Raw genomic sequence first — 18,177 nt, 5'->3', positions numbered from 1 at the left:
CATCCAAAATGTAGATGAGTTTGTTTCTTTGCTGGAACAGATTTGGAGAAATTCACTATTACATCACATGTTTAACAAAGAATCCTCTGAAGCAGATCAAAAATCAGTGGGTGCCATCAGAATGATTAAAAACATCACAATAATCCACAAGTAATCCACTAGACTTCAGTCTATCAACTAACATCTTGTGAAGCTAAAAACGTGTTTTTAATGAACAAATCTACACAATTAATACGTTTTTAACTTTAAAACATAGCAAGAGATAAATATGCACACATTTTACAGTGAAAATAATCCAAAACAGTTCTAAACATGTTGATGGATTTTGATTTATGAGAGGACTTTTTCACTGCAGGGAGTATTATTATAATAATAATAATAATTATGGACTTGTATTTTGGCCAGAAGTGGCATTTTCAAGTTAAAATACTTTAATGATGGATTTGTTCATTATAAACACACATCTTTTTACTTGACGGGACATTAATTGTTCGTCTAAGTGTGTGTGGATAACTTGTGGATCATTGTAATGTTTTTATTGGCTGTTTGAACTCTGACATCACCCAAGTGATGTAATGCGAAATTTCTCCAAATCTGTTCCCATGTTGAAACAAACTCCTCTGGCTCTAGGATGACCTGAGGATTAGTAAATTTAAAGCAAATTTTTATTTATGGGTGAACTGTTCCTATAATTCTTGCTTGAGTGTGACTGCAACAGTCAGTGTAAACATCCTTTTCACTCGTGGGAATGTTTTGTCTGGCAAATGCGTTTTCAGTAAATGTAATAATTAAATATTAATCTAATGCATATGTGTGCGTACATCAGGAGCAGTACTTTGTCTTGCGCCCGGAGCTGAGGAACCGTAACTATGGTGACATCAGTGAGCGGGTTGCTATTCGGAAGCGTCTACAGTGTCACTCCTTCAAATGGTACCTGGACAATATCTACCCCGAAATGCAGGTCTCCTCCCCACACAAGCCCCAGCATCCTGTCCTTATCAACAAGGGTTTGAAGAGGCCCAAAGTCCTGCAGCGGGGTCGGGTAAGACCTCACATCCACCCTTGTGTTTACCTTATCCTGTAGCTCTGTTGGTCAATAAAGAAGTGCATGAATATTGTTGTTTCCTAGGTTTGACTCTCACAACATAAACACACTATTTTTCTTTTGAGTGGCATTTTAATATCGCCTTTTCCTACTGTATTGGAAGTGGAAGAAGTGAATATAGTCGTATGAATTGAACAGACAGCTGTCTGTATAAACAACAGAGGGCAGTAGAGCAGCTCTTGAAGTCCACTGACGGTTTGCATTATTTTTGCATTATGTTTGTGTCATGCAAATAAGAATGTTTAGAATATCATCAGATTTTCTGTATTTTTCTAAGCCTAAAGTTTGTTAGTTATTACCTTGTACTGTAATGAATGGACTCGTAAGTGTTGGTTTAAGTTAGTCATTAATCATTTCAAATCCAAAAGAAAACATAAAAATTTTTTGCACACCTGTCATTAAATATTAATGAATGGATTGCTTTCGCCAAGACCATACAGTATAATGTATTGTAGGTTCCTTAAGTAGGTTTTCCAAAAATAATATTTTGTGTGTGTGTTCTCTTTCAGCTGCGTAATCTGCTGGTTGACAAGTGTCTGGTGGCACAGGGGCGTCCCAGTCAGAAAGGGGGTGCTGTGGTGGTGAGAGACTGTGACCCACAGGACCCTGAGCAGGTCAGTTTATCAAACTTCTGTCATTCTATGAAAATTATACACAGCTATGTGAGATTTGCAGATGATTTGCTATTTTTGCAGCTCTGGTGCAAACTGGGGGAGTTTATCTATCAGTATTCATTTGTTACTCATGTACTATCATTCTAAAGTTTAGGGTCATTAGTAATTTTATTCAGCAAGGACATTAAGTTGATCAAAAGTAACAGTAAAGGCATTTATATTTAAAAATTAAAAAATAAATAAAAATATTTATATATATTTAAATAAATGCTAGGTGTTTTTCTATTCATCAAAAATCAGTTTCCACAAAAATATGAAGCAGCACAACTGTTTTCAACATTAATAATAATAGGAAATGTTTTGATAGTAATACCAGTACAGCATATTCAAATGATTTCTGAAGGAAGACAGGAATAAATCACTTTTTTAAATGTATAAAGTTAATATTTTAATGAATATTTATTTTAAAAATTCTTAGTTTTTCAATATTACTTTTTTACTGCTTTTAGATTAAATAAACACAAACTTGGTGTCAATGAGAGGTGTGAACTGGTGTGAACCTTAAAAATATTAAGTTGTAAAAACTTATCGACCCCACACTTAATTACATTTTTGTTGCTGTAGTTTAAAAGCTATTTTTCTCAGCTAACAAACTGCTGTCTCTTGTTATATGCCATAGTAAGACGTAGGTCATTTTAATTTTTGATGAGTCTGAAAAGAAACAGGCTGAAATTAATCATTATATCTAAAGATATCTGAAAAGCCTGTTTGTAAAGTTTTCTGATTGGTAATATGTAGATGTTTTGTAATTTTGATCTATGTGTTGTTGTGTTGTTTTGGAGGAATGGGCATATGATGAGGATCACGAGTTGATTCTCGCCGGGCTGCTGTGTTTGGACATGTCTGAGATTCGTTCTTCTGACCCCCCGCGCCTCATGAAGTGTCACGGCTCAGGTGGATCCCAGCAGTGGACACTGGGGGTGAGAAATCTGACCATTAATGTCTTCAACCTCATGGAAGGGCTGCAACTACAGATTTTCTTTTTTAAATCCAATTTTGTTTTTATTAATAAAGCCAATTTTGTTATTAATATAACAAATTGAAGGTCATAAAAATGTAAATACATACCGTATTTTCCGGACTATAAGTCGCACTTTTTTGCATAGTTTGGCTGGTCCTGCGACTTTTAGTCAGGTGCGACTAATTTATCAAAATTAATTTGACGTGAACTAAGACAAATGAACCAATAGAAAACATTACCATCTACAGCCGCGAGAGGGCGCTCTATGCTGCTCAGTGCTCCTGTAGTCTACACTGAAAACATAGAGCGCTCTCTCGCGGCTGTAGACGTTAATGTTTTCTCTTGGTTCAAAATAAATGCGACTTAGTCCAGTGCGACTTATAGTTGGAAAAATACGGTACATGGTATTCTTAAACATTATACAATATGTGGTCTTACATACTTTATGCTTATTGTATATGCCTCTGTTGTTTAGATCTGCCTTGCTGCCCCATTAGGTGCTCTGCTTAAAATGCAAATAATGTATTTTTTGTTCCCTCAGAAAAATAAATGGCTATACCAGGTGTCAGTTGGCCAGTGTTTGGCTGTTGCCGACCCTCACAGCATCAAAGGATATGTTACTATGGCGATCTGTGATGATTCCAGGTCCCAGCAGTGGCAGTTAGAGAGTTGAGGATGCTGGAAATGTGAGGAACAGCTATAGCGCCCCTCTGGCTGGGTATTGAACTGCACTGCCAGCTCAGAAATGGATAACAGACCCTTGTCAGTCCAGACCGCTGTGACAGTATTTTGTGAGGTCCTGCAGAAGGAACCTTGGTCTGAAGCTTTCTTGATCCATATTCTTTACTCAGAAAACTATTTTTAAAGTGTATTTTTAAAATTGTGTTTATTCAAGTATTTGTAAGTTTAAATCATTTTAATTTTCATTTGAAATGTAAACGATTTGCACAGAAAACCTATTTTCAACATATTCCAGATGTTAGATGTTAATGAATATAATTTAATCTGCTAGATTTTAAGTTCATCATTTTTAATTATGAATGCAGCATTATTTAATTTTGTTCGTCTTTTTTCCAATCAAGTTAACGTAAGCCTGAAATTAAGAATTCCTTCTGATTTTATTTGATTTCATGATCACTGGATTTATCTTGACCTTAATAAACTGCAAATATATTTCTGTTCCGTAATGGATTAGTATTTCTCATTATTGCTGGTATGCCAATATAGACAAGACGGTTCAGTGTAACAGCTTAATTAATAAAACCAATCAGTATCAAGCTACTTTACTACAGTTTGTATTAAAAGACTGACTCTGACAACTTCAAATGCATTTTTTCCACTGAACTGTCTTTTCATGAATAAAGGTCCACATATTTGAAAGTCCAGTGTGAATGTAAACTGCACTTATTGCTATTTTGTACATGGAATTGCAAATATAGTACAATATAAATTAACATTCACTGGTTCATTTTTATATAATTATTATTTATTTATTTATTTTACAGCAATAATTAGTTTTGTCAAGAATCATCTCAATGGTGTACACTCACATAAGATGATGTTCACAGTGTTTTTGGTAACATTAACATTATATCATCATGCTCCTTGCTTGTGACCTCTGTAGATACTGTACGCTAGTAGTGTAGGGTTGTTGATGCGATAAGCACTATAATCTTGCGGTAGCACTTTATTTTACAGTCCTGTTCCTCATGTACATACTATGTACTTATTATAGTAATTACAATAACTTTGTAATAACTAGGTACTAACCCTGAACCTACCCCAAACCTAACCCTACCCCATGTAGTTACCTTGTATTACCAGAACTTTCTTAGATAAATACACTATAAGTACATGTTAGTACACGTACTGTAAAATAAAGTGCAACCAATCTTGCTTTACCATTACCTGTACAGTTGAAGGAGCAGAAAAGCATTTTAGACGGACGACAGACAAAACACGAGCACAAACATCGATATGGCATTCAGTGGTATCGATATGGCAGCAGTGGTATCAGTGTAATTTACATAAAACTATTATTAATCATGCCGAACCATGTCCATACCAATAAGTACTTTGAGGTAAAGTACACAACAGTAATGCTAACTAGATAAATAAATACTGGATTTTTCCAGAGACAGGCCATAATTTCAAATATTTTATTAATACCACATATATGACAATTTTTCAAAATAAACTTCTAGACCTGTGGTTGAGAATGCTATGTTGCATTGGCAGAAAGAAAAAAAAAACCTTGCAGATAATTGTCAAATTCAGATGTGCAAATCTTGTTGCATCTTACCAAATGTATAAAACTGAAAAGCTGCTTCAGCTAAGTTAAGGGTATGAATACTTATGCAATGTATTTATTTCAGTTTTTACATTTTAATACATTTGCAAAGATGTCACAAATCTGTCGTTCCTTTGTCATTATGGTGTATGGCACGTAGATTGATGTGGGGAAAAATTATTTTAATCAGTTAAACATGAGACTGCGGAAAAAAATGGATGTATACTTTTATCTGGCAGTGAAGAAAATACATATTTAAAGAACTTGCCATTGTCCCAATTAGGGGCATAAATATTAACTAAGAGAAGTGTGGTATTACCAATTCTCCCCTAAGGCAATGACATACCTGCCATTTGGATTTGTTTTAACATTTGTACATACAAATTGGCAGGTGTTGAAACAATATATAGTGATATTCTCAATGTTACCCAGAAAACAGGATACAGGTTACAACTCATTCGAAATACTTCTGCTTAATGTTACACTCTATGATATGCAAAAGAAATCTATTGTATCTCTTGCTCTGCTACTGTGTATAGACCACCAGGGCCATATACAGAATTCCTAAAAGAATTTGCAGATTTCATCTCGGACCTTTTGGTTACAGTTGATTACGCGCAAATTGTGAGAGATTTTAATATTCACATTGATAATACAAATGATGCATTAGGAATTGCATTTACTGACCTAATAAACTCTTTTGGAGTCAAGAAAAATGTCACTGGGCCCACTCATCGTTTAAATCATACAATAGATTTAATTATATCTCATGGAATCGATCTTACTGATATTAGATATCGTACCTCAAAGTGATGATGTTACTGACCATTTCCTTGTATCATGCATGCTGTGTGATTTATCTCAACTGCTATGTGTACTCAAAAATACACATTAACTAGACGAAATGACTGACAACATGGGAACTATTTTGTCTAATACATTAGAAGCTGTTGCCCCCATCATACATACTGTGCTATGGTGTAACAGTAATACTCTCGCTAGAAAGACACTCGTAGTCTTTAGCGCAAATGGAGAAAAACTAACTTGGAAGTTTTTAGAATTGCATGGAAAAACAGTATGTCCAGATATAGGCAGGCTCTAACAACTGCTAGGGCAGAGCATATTCACAAACTCATTGAAAATAACCAAAACAATCCAAGGTTTTTATTTAGCTCAGTGGCTAGATTAACAAATTACCAGACGCCACCTGATTCAAATATTCAATCAACGTTTAATAGCAATGACTTTATGAATTTCTTCACTGATAAAATAGATAACATTAGAAATACAGTAGTGAATGTAGATTCTACAGCGTCTAACACTTCTGTTTCATCCATCGCACCCAAAGATAAACTGCAGTGCTTTACAAATATAGGACAAGAAGAGCTAAATAAACTTATCACTGTATCTAAACCAACAACATGTTTATTAGATCCTGTACCTACTAAATTACCGAAAGAGTTGTTACCTGTAGCCGAAGAACCGCTTCTCAATATTATTAACTTATCGTTATCTTTAGGTCACGTCCCAAAACCATTGAAGTTGGCGGTTATTAAGCTTCTTATTAAGAAACCAAAACTAGATCCTAGTGAAATGGCAAATTATAGGCCTATTTCAAATCTTCCATTTATGTCTAAAATTTTGAAAAGGTTTTCTGCTCAATTGTGCTCCTTCCTGCAAAAAATTATCTGTATGAAGAATTTCATAGATCAATTACAAACCTATACAGATATTCAAGGGCAGGCTCTAAGATGGTTTAAATCCTATTTGTCCGATCGCTGCCACTTTGTTTATTTAAATGGGAGTCATCTTCTTTATCATCAATAAAATATGGAGTGCCACAAGGATCTGTCCTAGGTCCTCTGCTATTTTCAATATACTGTACATGTTGCCCCTTGGTAATATTATTAGAAAATACGGGATTAGTTTCCACTGTTATACTGATGATACTCAACTATATATCTCAACAAGACCAGATTAAACTTCTAAATTATCTAAGCTAAAAGAGTGTGTTAAAAATGTAAAAGATTGGATGACCAATAATTTTCTCCTATTAAATTCAGATAAGACAGAGATATTACTTATTGGACCAAAAAACAGTACACAGAATCTCGTAGATACAGTTTGCAACTAGACAGATGTACTGTTACTTCCTCTACAGTCAAAAATCAGGCTGTTGTTTTAGACAGCAACTTGTCTTTTGAAAATCATATTTCCCATGTTACAAAAACAGCATTCTTAGAAACTTCTTAGAAACACTGCCAAGCTACAAAACGAGTTACCTGTTTCTGATGCAGAAAAGCTAGTTCATGCATTTATGACCTCTAGACTGGACTATTGTAATGCACTTCTAGGTGGTTGTCCAGCATCTTCAATTAAAAAGGGCTGAAAAACAACAACAGCAACAACAACAAAAAATAACAATAAATAATTGTTGTCTCAGCCTCACGAAAAAATTTGAATGCCTAAACGAAGGAATCCCCTGTGTTCTGGAACAACTGGAACATGAAAATTGGTGTCCTCCAAATTCGATCACGAACCAGTTTTGTGGCATTTGTGAGATTACAAATTTAAGAATCTGTTTAAAATATGCTGATCCTATTTTCTGACAAAGCATCACATGAAGAACTAAGGTGAAGTAAATTGTATTGAGCGTTTGAGGTAAGTATGACATCAGACAAATGATTCTCTTAAGCAAAGTTTGTAGCAAGAGGTTCCTGTCGCTTCCTGTTCTTATTGCTAGGCAAATGACCCAGATTACTGAGACTATCACCTTTTGTTTGTAATGGCTCTTGGTGCCTCTGCCCCAGTCTTTGAGTAGTTATGTTGATTGGATTAGGAGTAGTGAAATGGGGCAGGTTTGCTATACCTGAATTCTTAATTTCCACGCTTTGTTTAAGGTCGTCAACCAGGTACTTTGTCTCTATTTCTAAGTACTGCCTCCTAAATGTGTATCAACAACAATGTATCAGTATATATATAGTCATATAATCAGTCCTGGAGCAATCTAGAAAAATAATGGGTGGAAAGTCACGTCTCATGAGTTTCTATGTCAAATCTGAAGAAGTGATCATGAAAAATGAGATTCCTGCAAATATTTTTCTGAGGCTATATCTAGTCCCCCCCCCATATAAAAATATTTACCAACTGTATCGAAGGCTTCTACAAACTATTTCAGTCATTTACATACAGCTGCATATTTTTTTCAATTAAAAAACACTAGACAGAAACTTAGACATCATATAAATGATTTATTTGATCACTAGAAAAATACAATAAGAATAATTTGAGTAAGAAAAAATTAAATAAAATAAATAAATAAATAAAACTTTCTATGTCTATTACAGAACATCCCGAGATTGCTAGAAATGTAGCATTTACAATGAATTACAATGAAAATACTTGCTGATGTGCTGATGGCCATTTATATAGATGGTAATCATAATGATGCACCATAAAGTCAATAAACCACTCTATTCATATAGATGCTGTTCATCTATAGTCAAGTCAAGTCACCTTTATTTATATAGCGCTTTAAACAAAATACATTGCGTCAAAGCAACTGAACAACATTCATTAGGAAAACAGTGTGTTAATATGCAAAATGATAGTTAAAGGCAGTTCATCATTGAATTCAGTGATGTCATCTCTGTTCAGTTTAAGAGGCGACAGCCGCAAGGAACGAAAACTCCATCGGTGACAGAATGGAGAAAAAAACCTTGGGAGAAACCAGGCTCAGTTGGGGGGCCAGTTCTCCTCTGACCAGACGAAACCAGTAGTTCAATTCCAGGCTGCAGCAAAGTCAGATTGTGCAGAAGAATCATCTGTTTCCTGTGGTCTTGTCCTGGTGGTCCTCTGAGACAGGGTCTTTACAGGGGATCTGTATCGGGGCTCTAGTTGTCCTGGTCTCTGCTGTCTTTCAGGGCAGTAGAGGTCCTTTCTAGGTGCTCATCCACCATCATGTTTGGATACGTACTGGATCCGGGTGACTGCAGTGACCCTCTGATCTGGACACAGACTGGATCTGGTGGCCACGGTGACCTCGGAACAAGAGAGAAACAGACAAATATATGCATAGATGCCATTCTTCTAATGATGTAGAAGTACATAGGGTGTTATGGGAAGTGTTTCCAGTTCCGGTTTACCTAATTAATGCAGCCTAAAAATCCTTTAACGGATTTGGATATTAAAAGCATATTAGTATGTTATGTGTATGCCAGGTTAAAGGACTAGATGTAGTTTGTTTACTAAGCGTGCAGAACAACCACCCAATAAAGCATTACAATAATATAACCTTGAAGTCATAAATGCATGGATTAACATTTCTGCATTTGACATTGAGAGCATAGGCCGTAATTTAGATATATTTTTGAGATGGAAAAATGCAGTTTTACAAATGCTAGAAACGTGGCTTTCTCAGGAAAGATTGCGATCAAATAGCACACCTAGGTTCCTAACTGATGACGAAGAATTGACAGAGCAACCATCAAGTCTTAGACAGTGTTCTAGGTTATTACAAGCAGAGTTTTTAGGTCCCATAATTAACACCTCTGTTTTTTCAGAATTTAGCAGTAAGAATTTACTCGTCATCCAGTTTTTTATACCGACTATGCATTCCGTTAGTTTTTCAAATTGGTGTGTTTCACCAGGCCGCGAAGAAATATAGAGCTGAGTATTATCAGCATAACAGTTAAAGCTAACACCATGTTTCCTGATGAGATCTCCCAAGGGTAACATATAAAGCTTGAAGAGTAGCGATGTGAAAGCCGTGATTATACTAGCAGTTTTTAATGCTTTTCTGTACGATATGTTACTTTCCCGCCAAGCAATACGAAATACCTCTAGTTTTGTTTTCCTCCTGCTGCGTTCCATTTAACGGGCTGCTCTCTTTAGGGTGCGAGTGTGCTCATTATACCACAGTGTCAGACTGTTTTACTATCTTCCTTAAGCGTAAAAGAGCAACTTTGTTTAACCCTTTTGCGTTGTTCAAATTCACTACCCTTAAGTTATGTTCGAGATGAAAACATCCACTAAATTAAATTTTTAATTTAATTTTTTTTTTTTGCATAAATCTATTAATCAGTCCTGGTCAAAACTACTAAATGTTTATTCAAATGTATATATATATATATATATATATATATATATTTTTTTTTATTTTTATTTATTATTTTTTTTTATTTATTTTTTTTTTTCACTCTTTAATTACTAAGTTCATAAATTATGTCACTGATTTGGGGGGAAAAACACACAAAATGACTAATTTTCATAATAAATAGTGATTGTGGCTGGACATTTCTTTTACCTTTTATCACAGTCTTGGGCATGTCAAAGATTATTAACAATGTTGGCTTTGATGCATTGTTAGTTTTTGTGCAGCATTGATTTTAATTTTTTTCTCCCTCATTTAATGTTCGTGGCCGTTTTTGCCCCATTGACTTCCATTATAACAAAATATTTTGATTGCACAGCCATGCACCATAAAATCATGCATTCTAGTAAAATAATGCATTGATGGTTGGTGAATATATGAAAATTAATATATGTGAAAAATCGTCATTTTTATGGTTGATCACTAGGTGGAACCATTAAACCTAGATAGGCCTGTGCAACGAAAAGCTTAGTTTCTGGCTTGTATATGAAGCTATATGGAGTATAAAAGCATATTATAGTGTGTGTGTGTGTGTGTGTGTGTGAGAGAGAGAGAGAGTGTGAGAGAGACCTTTGCGCACTTACCTTGATGTATTTAAGAAAATCAAAATATACACCTCAGTTCTCAGAACTACATGGAGTAAACAAAAACAAAATAAGTGTATTTATGCACCTGCTGCCTTTTAATGGTGATGAGAAGTACAGACTAAACAAAACAAGGTACGTGCATGCCATCTTGCTGGTCATTTGATGGTGAGAAGAAGAATAGCAAGCAACACGAGGTTTGACTTGTACCAAAGTTTTAGAAATGATTATGCAGCCTGACCCCTCCAGCGAACTGCAGTTTATTCGAAGTAGTTGTTGCATTTTGGTTCATAAAAATTATGTTCGTAAACCTGATGTGAAGTAGATTTTTTTTTACAGAAAAATCGAAAAGTGTATCACTGAAAGATTTTAAGGTTTTAAACTGGCTTTACCATCAAGAAAAGACAAGCATTTCACACATAGGACGTCCATACTTCTCACCATCAAAAGGCAGTGGGTGCATAAATACACTTACTTTGTTTTTGTTTACTCATGTAGTTCTGAGAGCTGAGGTGCATATTTCGATTTTCTCAGACGAATCAAGGTAAGTGCACAAAGGCCTCTTATTCACTCTCACACACACATGGATGATGAGGGTGCCACAACAAAATCAGGATCTGACTCTCCTGAGTCTGTTGTATCAGAGGCAGAAGACAATTCCTGCAGCTCGCTGGAGGGGTCAGGCTGCATAATCATTTCTAAAACTTCTAAATGTCAAGCCCTTGCTCATGTTGCTTGCTGTTCTTCTCAACATCAAATGAACTGCCAGATTGCATGCAAATGTTTAAATCCACTTGTTTTTGTTTGGTCTGTACTTCTCACCATCAAAAGGCAGCAGGTGCATAAAGGTCTCTGTCACACACTCTCTCTCTCTCACACGCACACACACACACACACACACACAGGCCTATCTAAAGGGTTAATGGTCTCACCTAGAGATCAACTGTAAAAATAAAGACATTTTATCCCTTCCCAACAGGGAAAACCACCTGCAGCATGTTAGCTTGTCATTAGTGTTTCCAATCGTGCCTATCGCTCTTTTATTTTCTCCTCAACTCTCTCTCGCTACGTTTATTTTCTCTCTCGATCCGTTTTTACACAAGTTCATCAAACAACTTTGGTAAGAATCTTTCATCAATCACGTTGATAAATGGCTTCTCCTGCTATTATTATTTGCACCACTTGTCACATGTATAGTTGTATCTCTTTCTGTCGGCGATAAGGGATTTACATGTGATGAATGCAGGGAAAGATTTCAGAATTAGAGACACGCATCCAAACTTTATTTGAGGAAATGCCCCATTTCACCACTCTTTTTCCCATATTTATTGAACCATTGAGCCAATGGATTAGGCAAAACCATTCAACTAAAGGAATGGATATGGGGTCCAGAGAGCATAAATTAGCACTCTTTGCCAATTATATATTGATAAATGTGCCAACCACCAAAGTCACTTCCTATGCTATATAACTTCCTTGAGGGGTATAAGGCCATATCTGGTTACAAATTTATCTTCTCAAAAACTCATGTACTAACATTTAATTATGATCAACCTGGACAATTTAAAGATAAATATACTTTAAAATGGGATACAAAATCACTTATTTAGGATTAAATTTGTCTGGAGACCATACAAAATCATTTTTGTTTTAAATTACGGTCCCTTGAATAAAAAATAAAATAAAATCTGATGTATTACATTGGAACCTTAATCCTTTGTATAGTCTAAGTTCTGAAGTTGATTCAGTAAGGATGATCATTCTACCAAAATTGCTATATCTATATTTGACACTTCCAGTAGAAATTTTGGATCAACAAATTACAGAATGGAATAAATTAATATCTAGATTTTTATATATAAAAAAAAAAAACACAATAAGATTAATACATTACTATTAAGTAAAGAAAAAGATGGGTTAGTCCTCCCATGCTAACAACAATATTATTATGCGGCCCAATTAAGTCCAGTATATTCTGCAAGATGGATTGAAATAGAAAGAGGGATGATGGGAGATTCTGCTTTATCTGCCCTTATTGCTGATGACAAACTAAACTTTGTCCCAAATAGAATAGATGATGGTTTTGAATTTAGACTAATCTAGGAATTATTGCACATTATTTAACAAGGACAAAATCCAAAGCTTTGAATCACTAAAGGGAAAATTCGGGCTTAATCATGGTGACTTCTATAGATACCTCCAAGTAAGGCACTATATTGAATGTAATATCAAACCAGAAATATGGAAATTCACTGAGACACGGATAATAAAATTGTTCTTATCAGTAGGTAAGGCTCAATCATGTAATGAGATTATCTTAAAACTATAATGGATTTCCCCAAACTGCAACTGAAAACATGTTTTATGTTAGAGATAAAATGGAAAATGGAAGGGAATTTTAATGTCTCTGCCATGTGGAGAGAATTTTGTTGGAATAATGTTAAGGTTTACAAGGTTTTTTTTTATTACACCATCACAGAAACAAACACCAATGGAAGGGCACTAGCTGCTGGAGATTATGTGATGGTGTGTGTATGTATGTATGTATTTTTTCATTTATTATGTATATCCTGATTGACATCTGTATGTATTTAACCTCTGAAAAAACTAAAATTAAATAAAAAAAAAGAAGAAGAAGAAGAAGAGTAATCCAATAAGAGAGTAATCCAATATAATGACTGCAATAGGATGAGTGTAATCGGCCTATTGGAGTCACGCATCACTGAATTGGAATGGTACTCCAGGCACTGGAATTTGAAATTACATGGCGTGCCAGCAACATCAATGAGAAAAATGTGAGGAAAGAAATGATTTACATTTGTCAGAAATGACTGCCAGAACAGAGCATCTTCTGGATATGACTGACAGTGCATCGTGAAGAAAGTGAATTCTACCCATGGTATAATCATCCAGTTCTCCTTGAATACACACAGAGCAGCAGTATGGGCAAGAGCCAAAAATTCAGCAAATCAATGGGAAAACGGTCCTCTCTAAGTTTCATGGTTAACAGAAAAAAAGGAGGAAGATGTGGTCACTAGTAGATGAGGTACGGATGGTAGGAAAGATTGCCTACTTCATAGCTGGTAGTGCCTTAGTGGAGAAAAAGGAGATCTTTAATCAGGCTGAATGACCTCAACTTTGACATTAGGTTTTTTTTTTTTTTTTAATACATGCATGTTGTTTGTTTCTTCGCCTCCTTTTGACCAGGGGCCTGTACCATGATGGTAGCTGAACAAATTCAGAGTTACAGGATTAGTTTTGAGTTGACAAAACCAAACCTCTCCAATCCGGCTTTGTTGGTACCATGATTCTGTTCATCAACTTTCTTTGTCAATTCAGGCTTTGATCCTGAGTTTGTGGAGCACGTGCATATGAATGCGTGACATCACTGACGAACAGCCAATCACGAGCCTTGCAATACAAAGCAAGTTTGATTTACTTCTCGTGAGAGACCCAGCGAGATTCGAAACTAAAGGTTAAAGGTTTTGCTAAAGGTTAAGAGATTGAAGAATATGACAAATTTAAACGTCATGTGAAAAATGAAGGAGGACAAATAAAATAAATGATCTTGCTCCATCAGTGTAGTCACAAGTGGAACTTGTTAACTTAGTTTATACATTTGAAATTATATAGTGATAGAGACTCGAACATGTAAGGTCAGATTTGTAATTTTTATTTGAAATATTTTATTTTATTTATATTACATGATCTGTATACATTAATATTTATTTAAAATAATTTATAATAACTGTTAATCTAAAATTGCTTGTGTGTAAGAGATAAATAATAATATGAATCACAATAATTATATAAACCATAAAATGACTCAGTTATTATCATTAAAGCAGACTTCTATATATTTTTTTTAAGCATAAGTGACCTTTAATTTGGAGCAAGATAAACTGGAGTGACTTTGTGTCAGACATGTGTCACTTCTCTCACATCTGATTGGTTCACCTTCAGTTTGAGATCTTGAATCCAGAACGTAACCTGCCCCGGAGCAGGTTAGCCGTGCAGCGTAAGATACCATGGCATCGAACACTGATTAAAGCCGAGCTACTTTCATAGTACCTAAAACCCAGAGTTGGCGGAAACTAAGCTGAAACATAGCTGGCTAGCCACCTAATCCAGCTTCATGGTACAGGCCCCAGAACCATATATTCATGTTATTAGTCAAAAGGTCACTAGGTCACTTTACACCCTCAGTACCACGACTGAGGTGAGACCCAACTGCTCTCCGGGTGCCGCAGCAGTACGGCTGCCCACTACTCCGGGTGTGTGTATGTATGTTTACTACTGTGTGTGTACTTTGATTGGATAAATGCAAAGCGCAAATTTTGAGTGTGGGTCACCATACTTGGCCACACGTCATTTAACGTTATCTATTTCTTCACTCAATGCCAGGGGGCTAGGGAACACTTTAAAACAGAAAGCCTTTTTTTTTTTTCAAGAAACTCTGATAATGCCTTTTTGGATATTCCAGTGGGGATTTATGTTTTATATATTTTTTTTTACTTTTTTTGTTCTCATGCTTCTCGGCACTCGGTGGGTGTTTGTAGACTCAAAACCTTATTTGCTGGTAAACTTCCTTATACAGAGTGAATTCTGTTATGACAGCACTTTATCCTTTATGGAGTCCAGTATAAAAGATTATAGATTATAGTACTCCAGATAAAGATTTTTGTGATTGTCCCATCACATTAGCTTAGGTTCTTGAATCAATTAATGTTTAAAGGTTGATAAATAAATAGATAAAATACAATAAACTTCACTGTTAACTTGAATCTGATATTATTTAAATATTTTTGTTTAGATTTTTCGCTTTTGAGAAGCAATATGAAAATGTTTACTTTCTTTGCAAACAAATAATTTTGCTTGCCAAATATTTTAATCACAAATGCAAGATTCTGAAAGTTATCAACCAATTTTTATTTTACTTTCAAGACAATATCACGTTCTATATTAAACCCCAGTTCTAGCTCAACTAAAACGATGAATGCTCACTTTTTGTATAATTTTTGTGTTTTGTAGGAAATATTGTGTTTATTGTTGTGATCAGTATTTTTTTTCCCATTTATTTATTTGTAATGTAACAGGTTTTTGTTTTGTTTTGTTATTTTATTATTATTCTTTCTCTCTCTTCTGAATTGTAATTGCAATGTATCGTTTGGCCATCCGTGAAAGCCTGGCTCTTTTGTTTTGACACGTGTTTTTCTTTTTTTCAATTTTGTATTCACTAAGAAAAGGTTTAATAAAAAAATAAAGAAAAAAAATATAAATAAATAAAAATTGTCCATTCAAAAGTGCTGAATAAAATCTAATCTAGAGCATAACTATCTTTTTGATTAAACTACACAATGAACACAAGAAAAGGAATATGACATAAAATATTTTATTTTGTTTTTGTAAATGATTCTAAATCTGATTCCACAAACTCCAAAACCCACACATTGTACACTTCAAAAGAAAAGCTTCATTTTAACATTGGATACTACTATACCTGACAATAAAAAAAAAAAAAAAAGAAAGAAAGAAAGAAAAGAAAAATACTGTTAAATGTCTGATTATTGTACAAGGGGGGATCCAAGAAACAAATTTTATTACAGCCAGTCATTTAGAAATTATGTACAATTGATTTATCTGAAAATTGAAAAAATACATCATGCCACATATATTACAAGCTCAGGACTGTTCAAGAATATCAATAATTGCAGTCCACATTAGTTGTGCACATGAAAAACCTTCATTTCAAACTGGTCTGCAAAGTGCTACTACCAGGTTTGAATTATTTCATAATTTAATTGAGTTTATGACATCATACCATGATTTTTACTTTTACCAACACCAAAAATAAGTTATTTTTTTATGTAAACAAGAAAGAAGCATACTTAGCATTTCATGAAATGTCTACACATTAAGTTGTGTGAATGTGAAAGGCATTGAACTTCATCTCTGCAGTTCTAAACGTGAGTCTATGCTGTGTAGCGTTCAGAACAGCTCGTGATCACTATTGAGATCTATGGGTGGCTTCAAAAGGGAATTCACAGCGCACATTAATCTGATGAACAGAGTTAAGATTTCACAATCAGAACCATTGGTGCTCGTTTTGTGAAAATATATAAAAATGGCAAAAAAGCAAAAGTAAGGAAAAAAGTTCAAGTGGTCAGATCATTTTTACAATATTGATTCTACATTCTAAATACAACAAAAATACTCTGAATTCATCTTTTTGTCTTTTTTTTCTTTCTTTTTTTTTTACAGAATCTGTACAATTATATACAATACATACACTCTCAAAATGATATCTTGACATCCTTCTTAAATACTTTTTTTTAAATCTTTTTTTTTTTTTTTTAAATCAAAATGTCATTTTGTTGCAAACAAGCAAATGCTCACCCAGACAGCTGTGATAAAGTTAAGGTAACATTTGGTCGAGTATTTAAAAATCTTTCATTTATAGACGGATATTTACACATCATATAAAGTAACGTGTTCTGACCAATCGGCAGGCTTTCCCAGCAGCTTGACTCTCTGCTTTTCCATATCTTTAAAAAATAGCTTCAGTCAATAATAAATACAAAAGCGGTCTCTTATTTTACAGAAATCAAAACGAAGGAAAAAATAAACTGACTCATGGAATCAAGTATTTAAACGGTATCTTTCTGTTTTAGTGCAAGTTAATAATTCCCTTAGCTTCATCCCTAAGGAAGTCTTCTCAGTACATTCCTTGTTCAGTGGTGTCTACATTTCTGTAATTATAAGTGTATATATTTGTGTGTGTATATATATTATACCCAGAGGACCTGCCTCTTTAGATCTAAATAAGGCTGTGGCCAGCACTTTTAAGCCGAAGCCCACATGAAAATCGTGTTTACCACTTAATCGCCAACTGCCAGAGCGCATCGTCTCGTCTCTCATGCAGAAAAAAATACATTTTCATTTACATTGTCTTTGCAATTAAGATTTACCAGTGTGCAGCTTGTTTTATTTTAGGTGAAGGTGCTCAATTATAAACTATATCAACTCTTCCACCACTGAACCAAAGCAGACCCCTGGAGTCATTTTAACTTTATGAATACCAGGCTATTATGCCTTTAATAGCCCCTAAAACTCTGAGCTCCACATCAAGGCCTAACAATGTTTTTTTCTTGTCTGTCATTATATAGATATATATAATTAGAATTGACTTAGTTTCCTGGGTCTAAACAATAATAAAAAGGAATGCATGTGTTGAATTGTCAATCGTTTCACTGATATCTTTCAGTTCATCCATTTCCGGCAGTTGACTGCACCACAGTGACAAGGGATTTTATGCTGGTCATCTTCCAGATCAAACTTGTAGTCATAACATAACTGGAAAAGAAAAAAAAAAAGTGAGAAGAATGTTAAATGTCCATGCCATTGGGCAGCA

General features: G+C 34.7%; 2 protein-coding genes across 10 annotated transcripts in view; one reads left to right on the top strand and one right to left on the bottom strand.

The window, feature by feature from the left end:
* LOC127946129 (polypeptide N-acetylgalactosaminyltransferase 11) overlaps positions 1-4,125 on the top strand; it is a 28,413-nt gene extending 24,288 nt beyond the window's left edge. For both annotated transcript variants that reach the window (XM_052542442.1, XM_052542443.1), the window contains exons 9-12: positions 827-1,042; positions 1,615-1,719; positions 2,562-2,699; positions 3,282-4,125. In XM_052542442.1, the coding sequence (XP_052398402.1) occupies positions 827-1,042; positions 1,615-1,719; positions 2,562-2,699; positions 3,282-3,413 (591 nt within the window). In that variant the 3' untranslated portion in view covers positions 3,414-4,125. The remainder of the gene's footprint in view (positions 1-826; positions 1,043-1,614; positions 1,720-2,561; positions 2,700-3,281) is intronic.
* A 12,017-nt stretch (positions 4,126-16,142) lies between these two features.
* Positions 16,143-18,177, bottom strand: part of LOC127946125 (histone-lysine N-methyltransferase 2C) — a 155,560-nt gene continuing 153,525 nt past the window's right edge. For all 8 annotated transcript variants that reach the window (XM_052542427.1, XM_052542426.1, XM_052542431.1 and 5 more), the window contains one exon: positions 16,143-18,119. In XM_052542427.1, the coding sequence (XP_052398387.1) occupies positions 18,027-18,119 (93 nt within the window). In that variant the 3' untranslated portion in view covers positions 16,143-18,026. The remainder of the gene's footprint in view (positions 18,120-18,177) is intronic.

Source organism: Carassius gibelio, chromosome A24 (genome assembly GCF_023724105.1).
Source record: "Carassius gibelio isolate Cgi1373 ecotype wild population from Czech Republic chromosome A24, carGib1.2-hapl.c, whole genome shotgun sequence".
In the NCBI taxonomy this organism is placed as follows: Eukaryota; Metazoa; Chordata; class Actinopteri; order Cypriniformes; family Cyprinidae; genus Carassius; species Carassius gibelio.
This window is presented reverse-complemented; position numbering and strand designations above follow the sequence as displayed.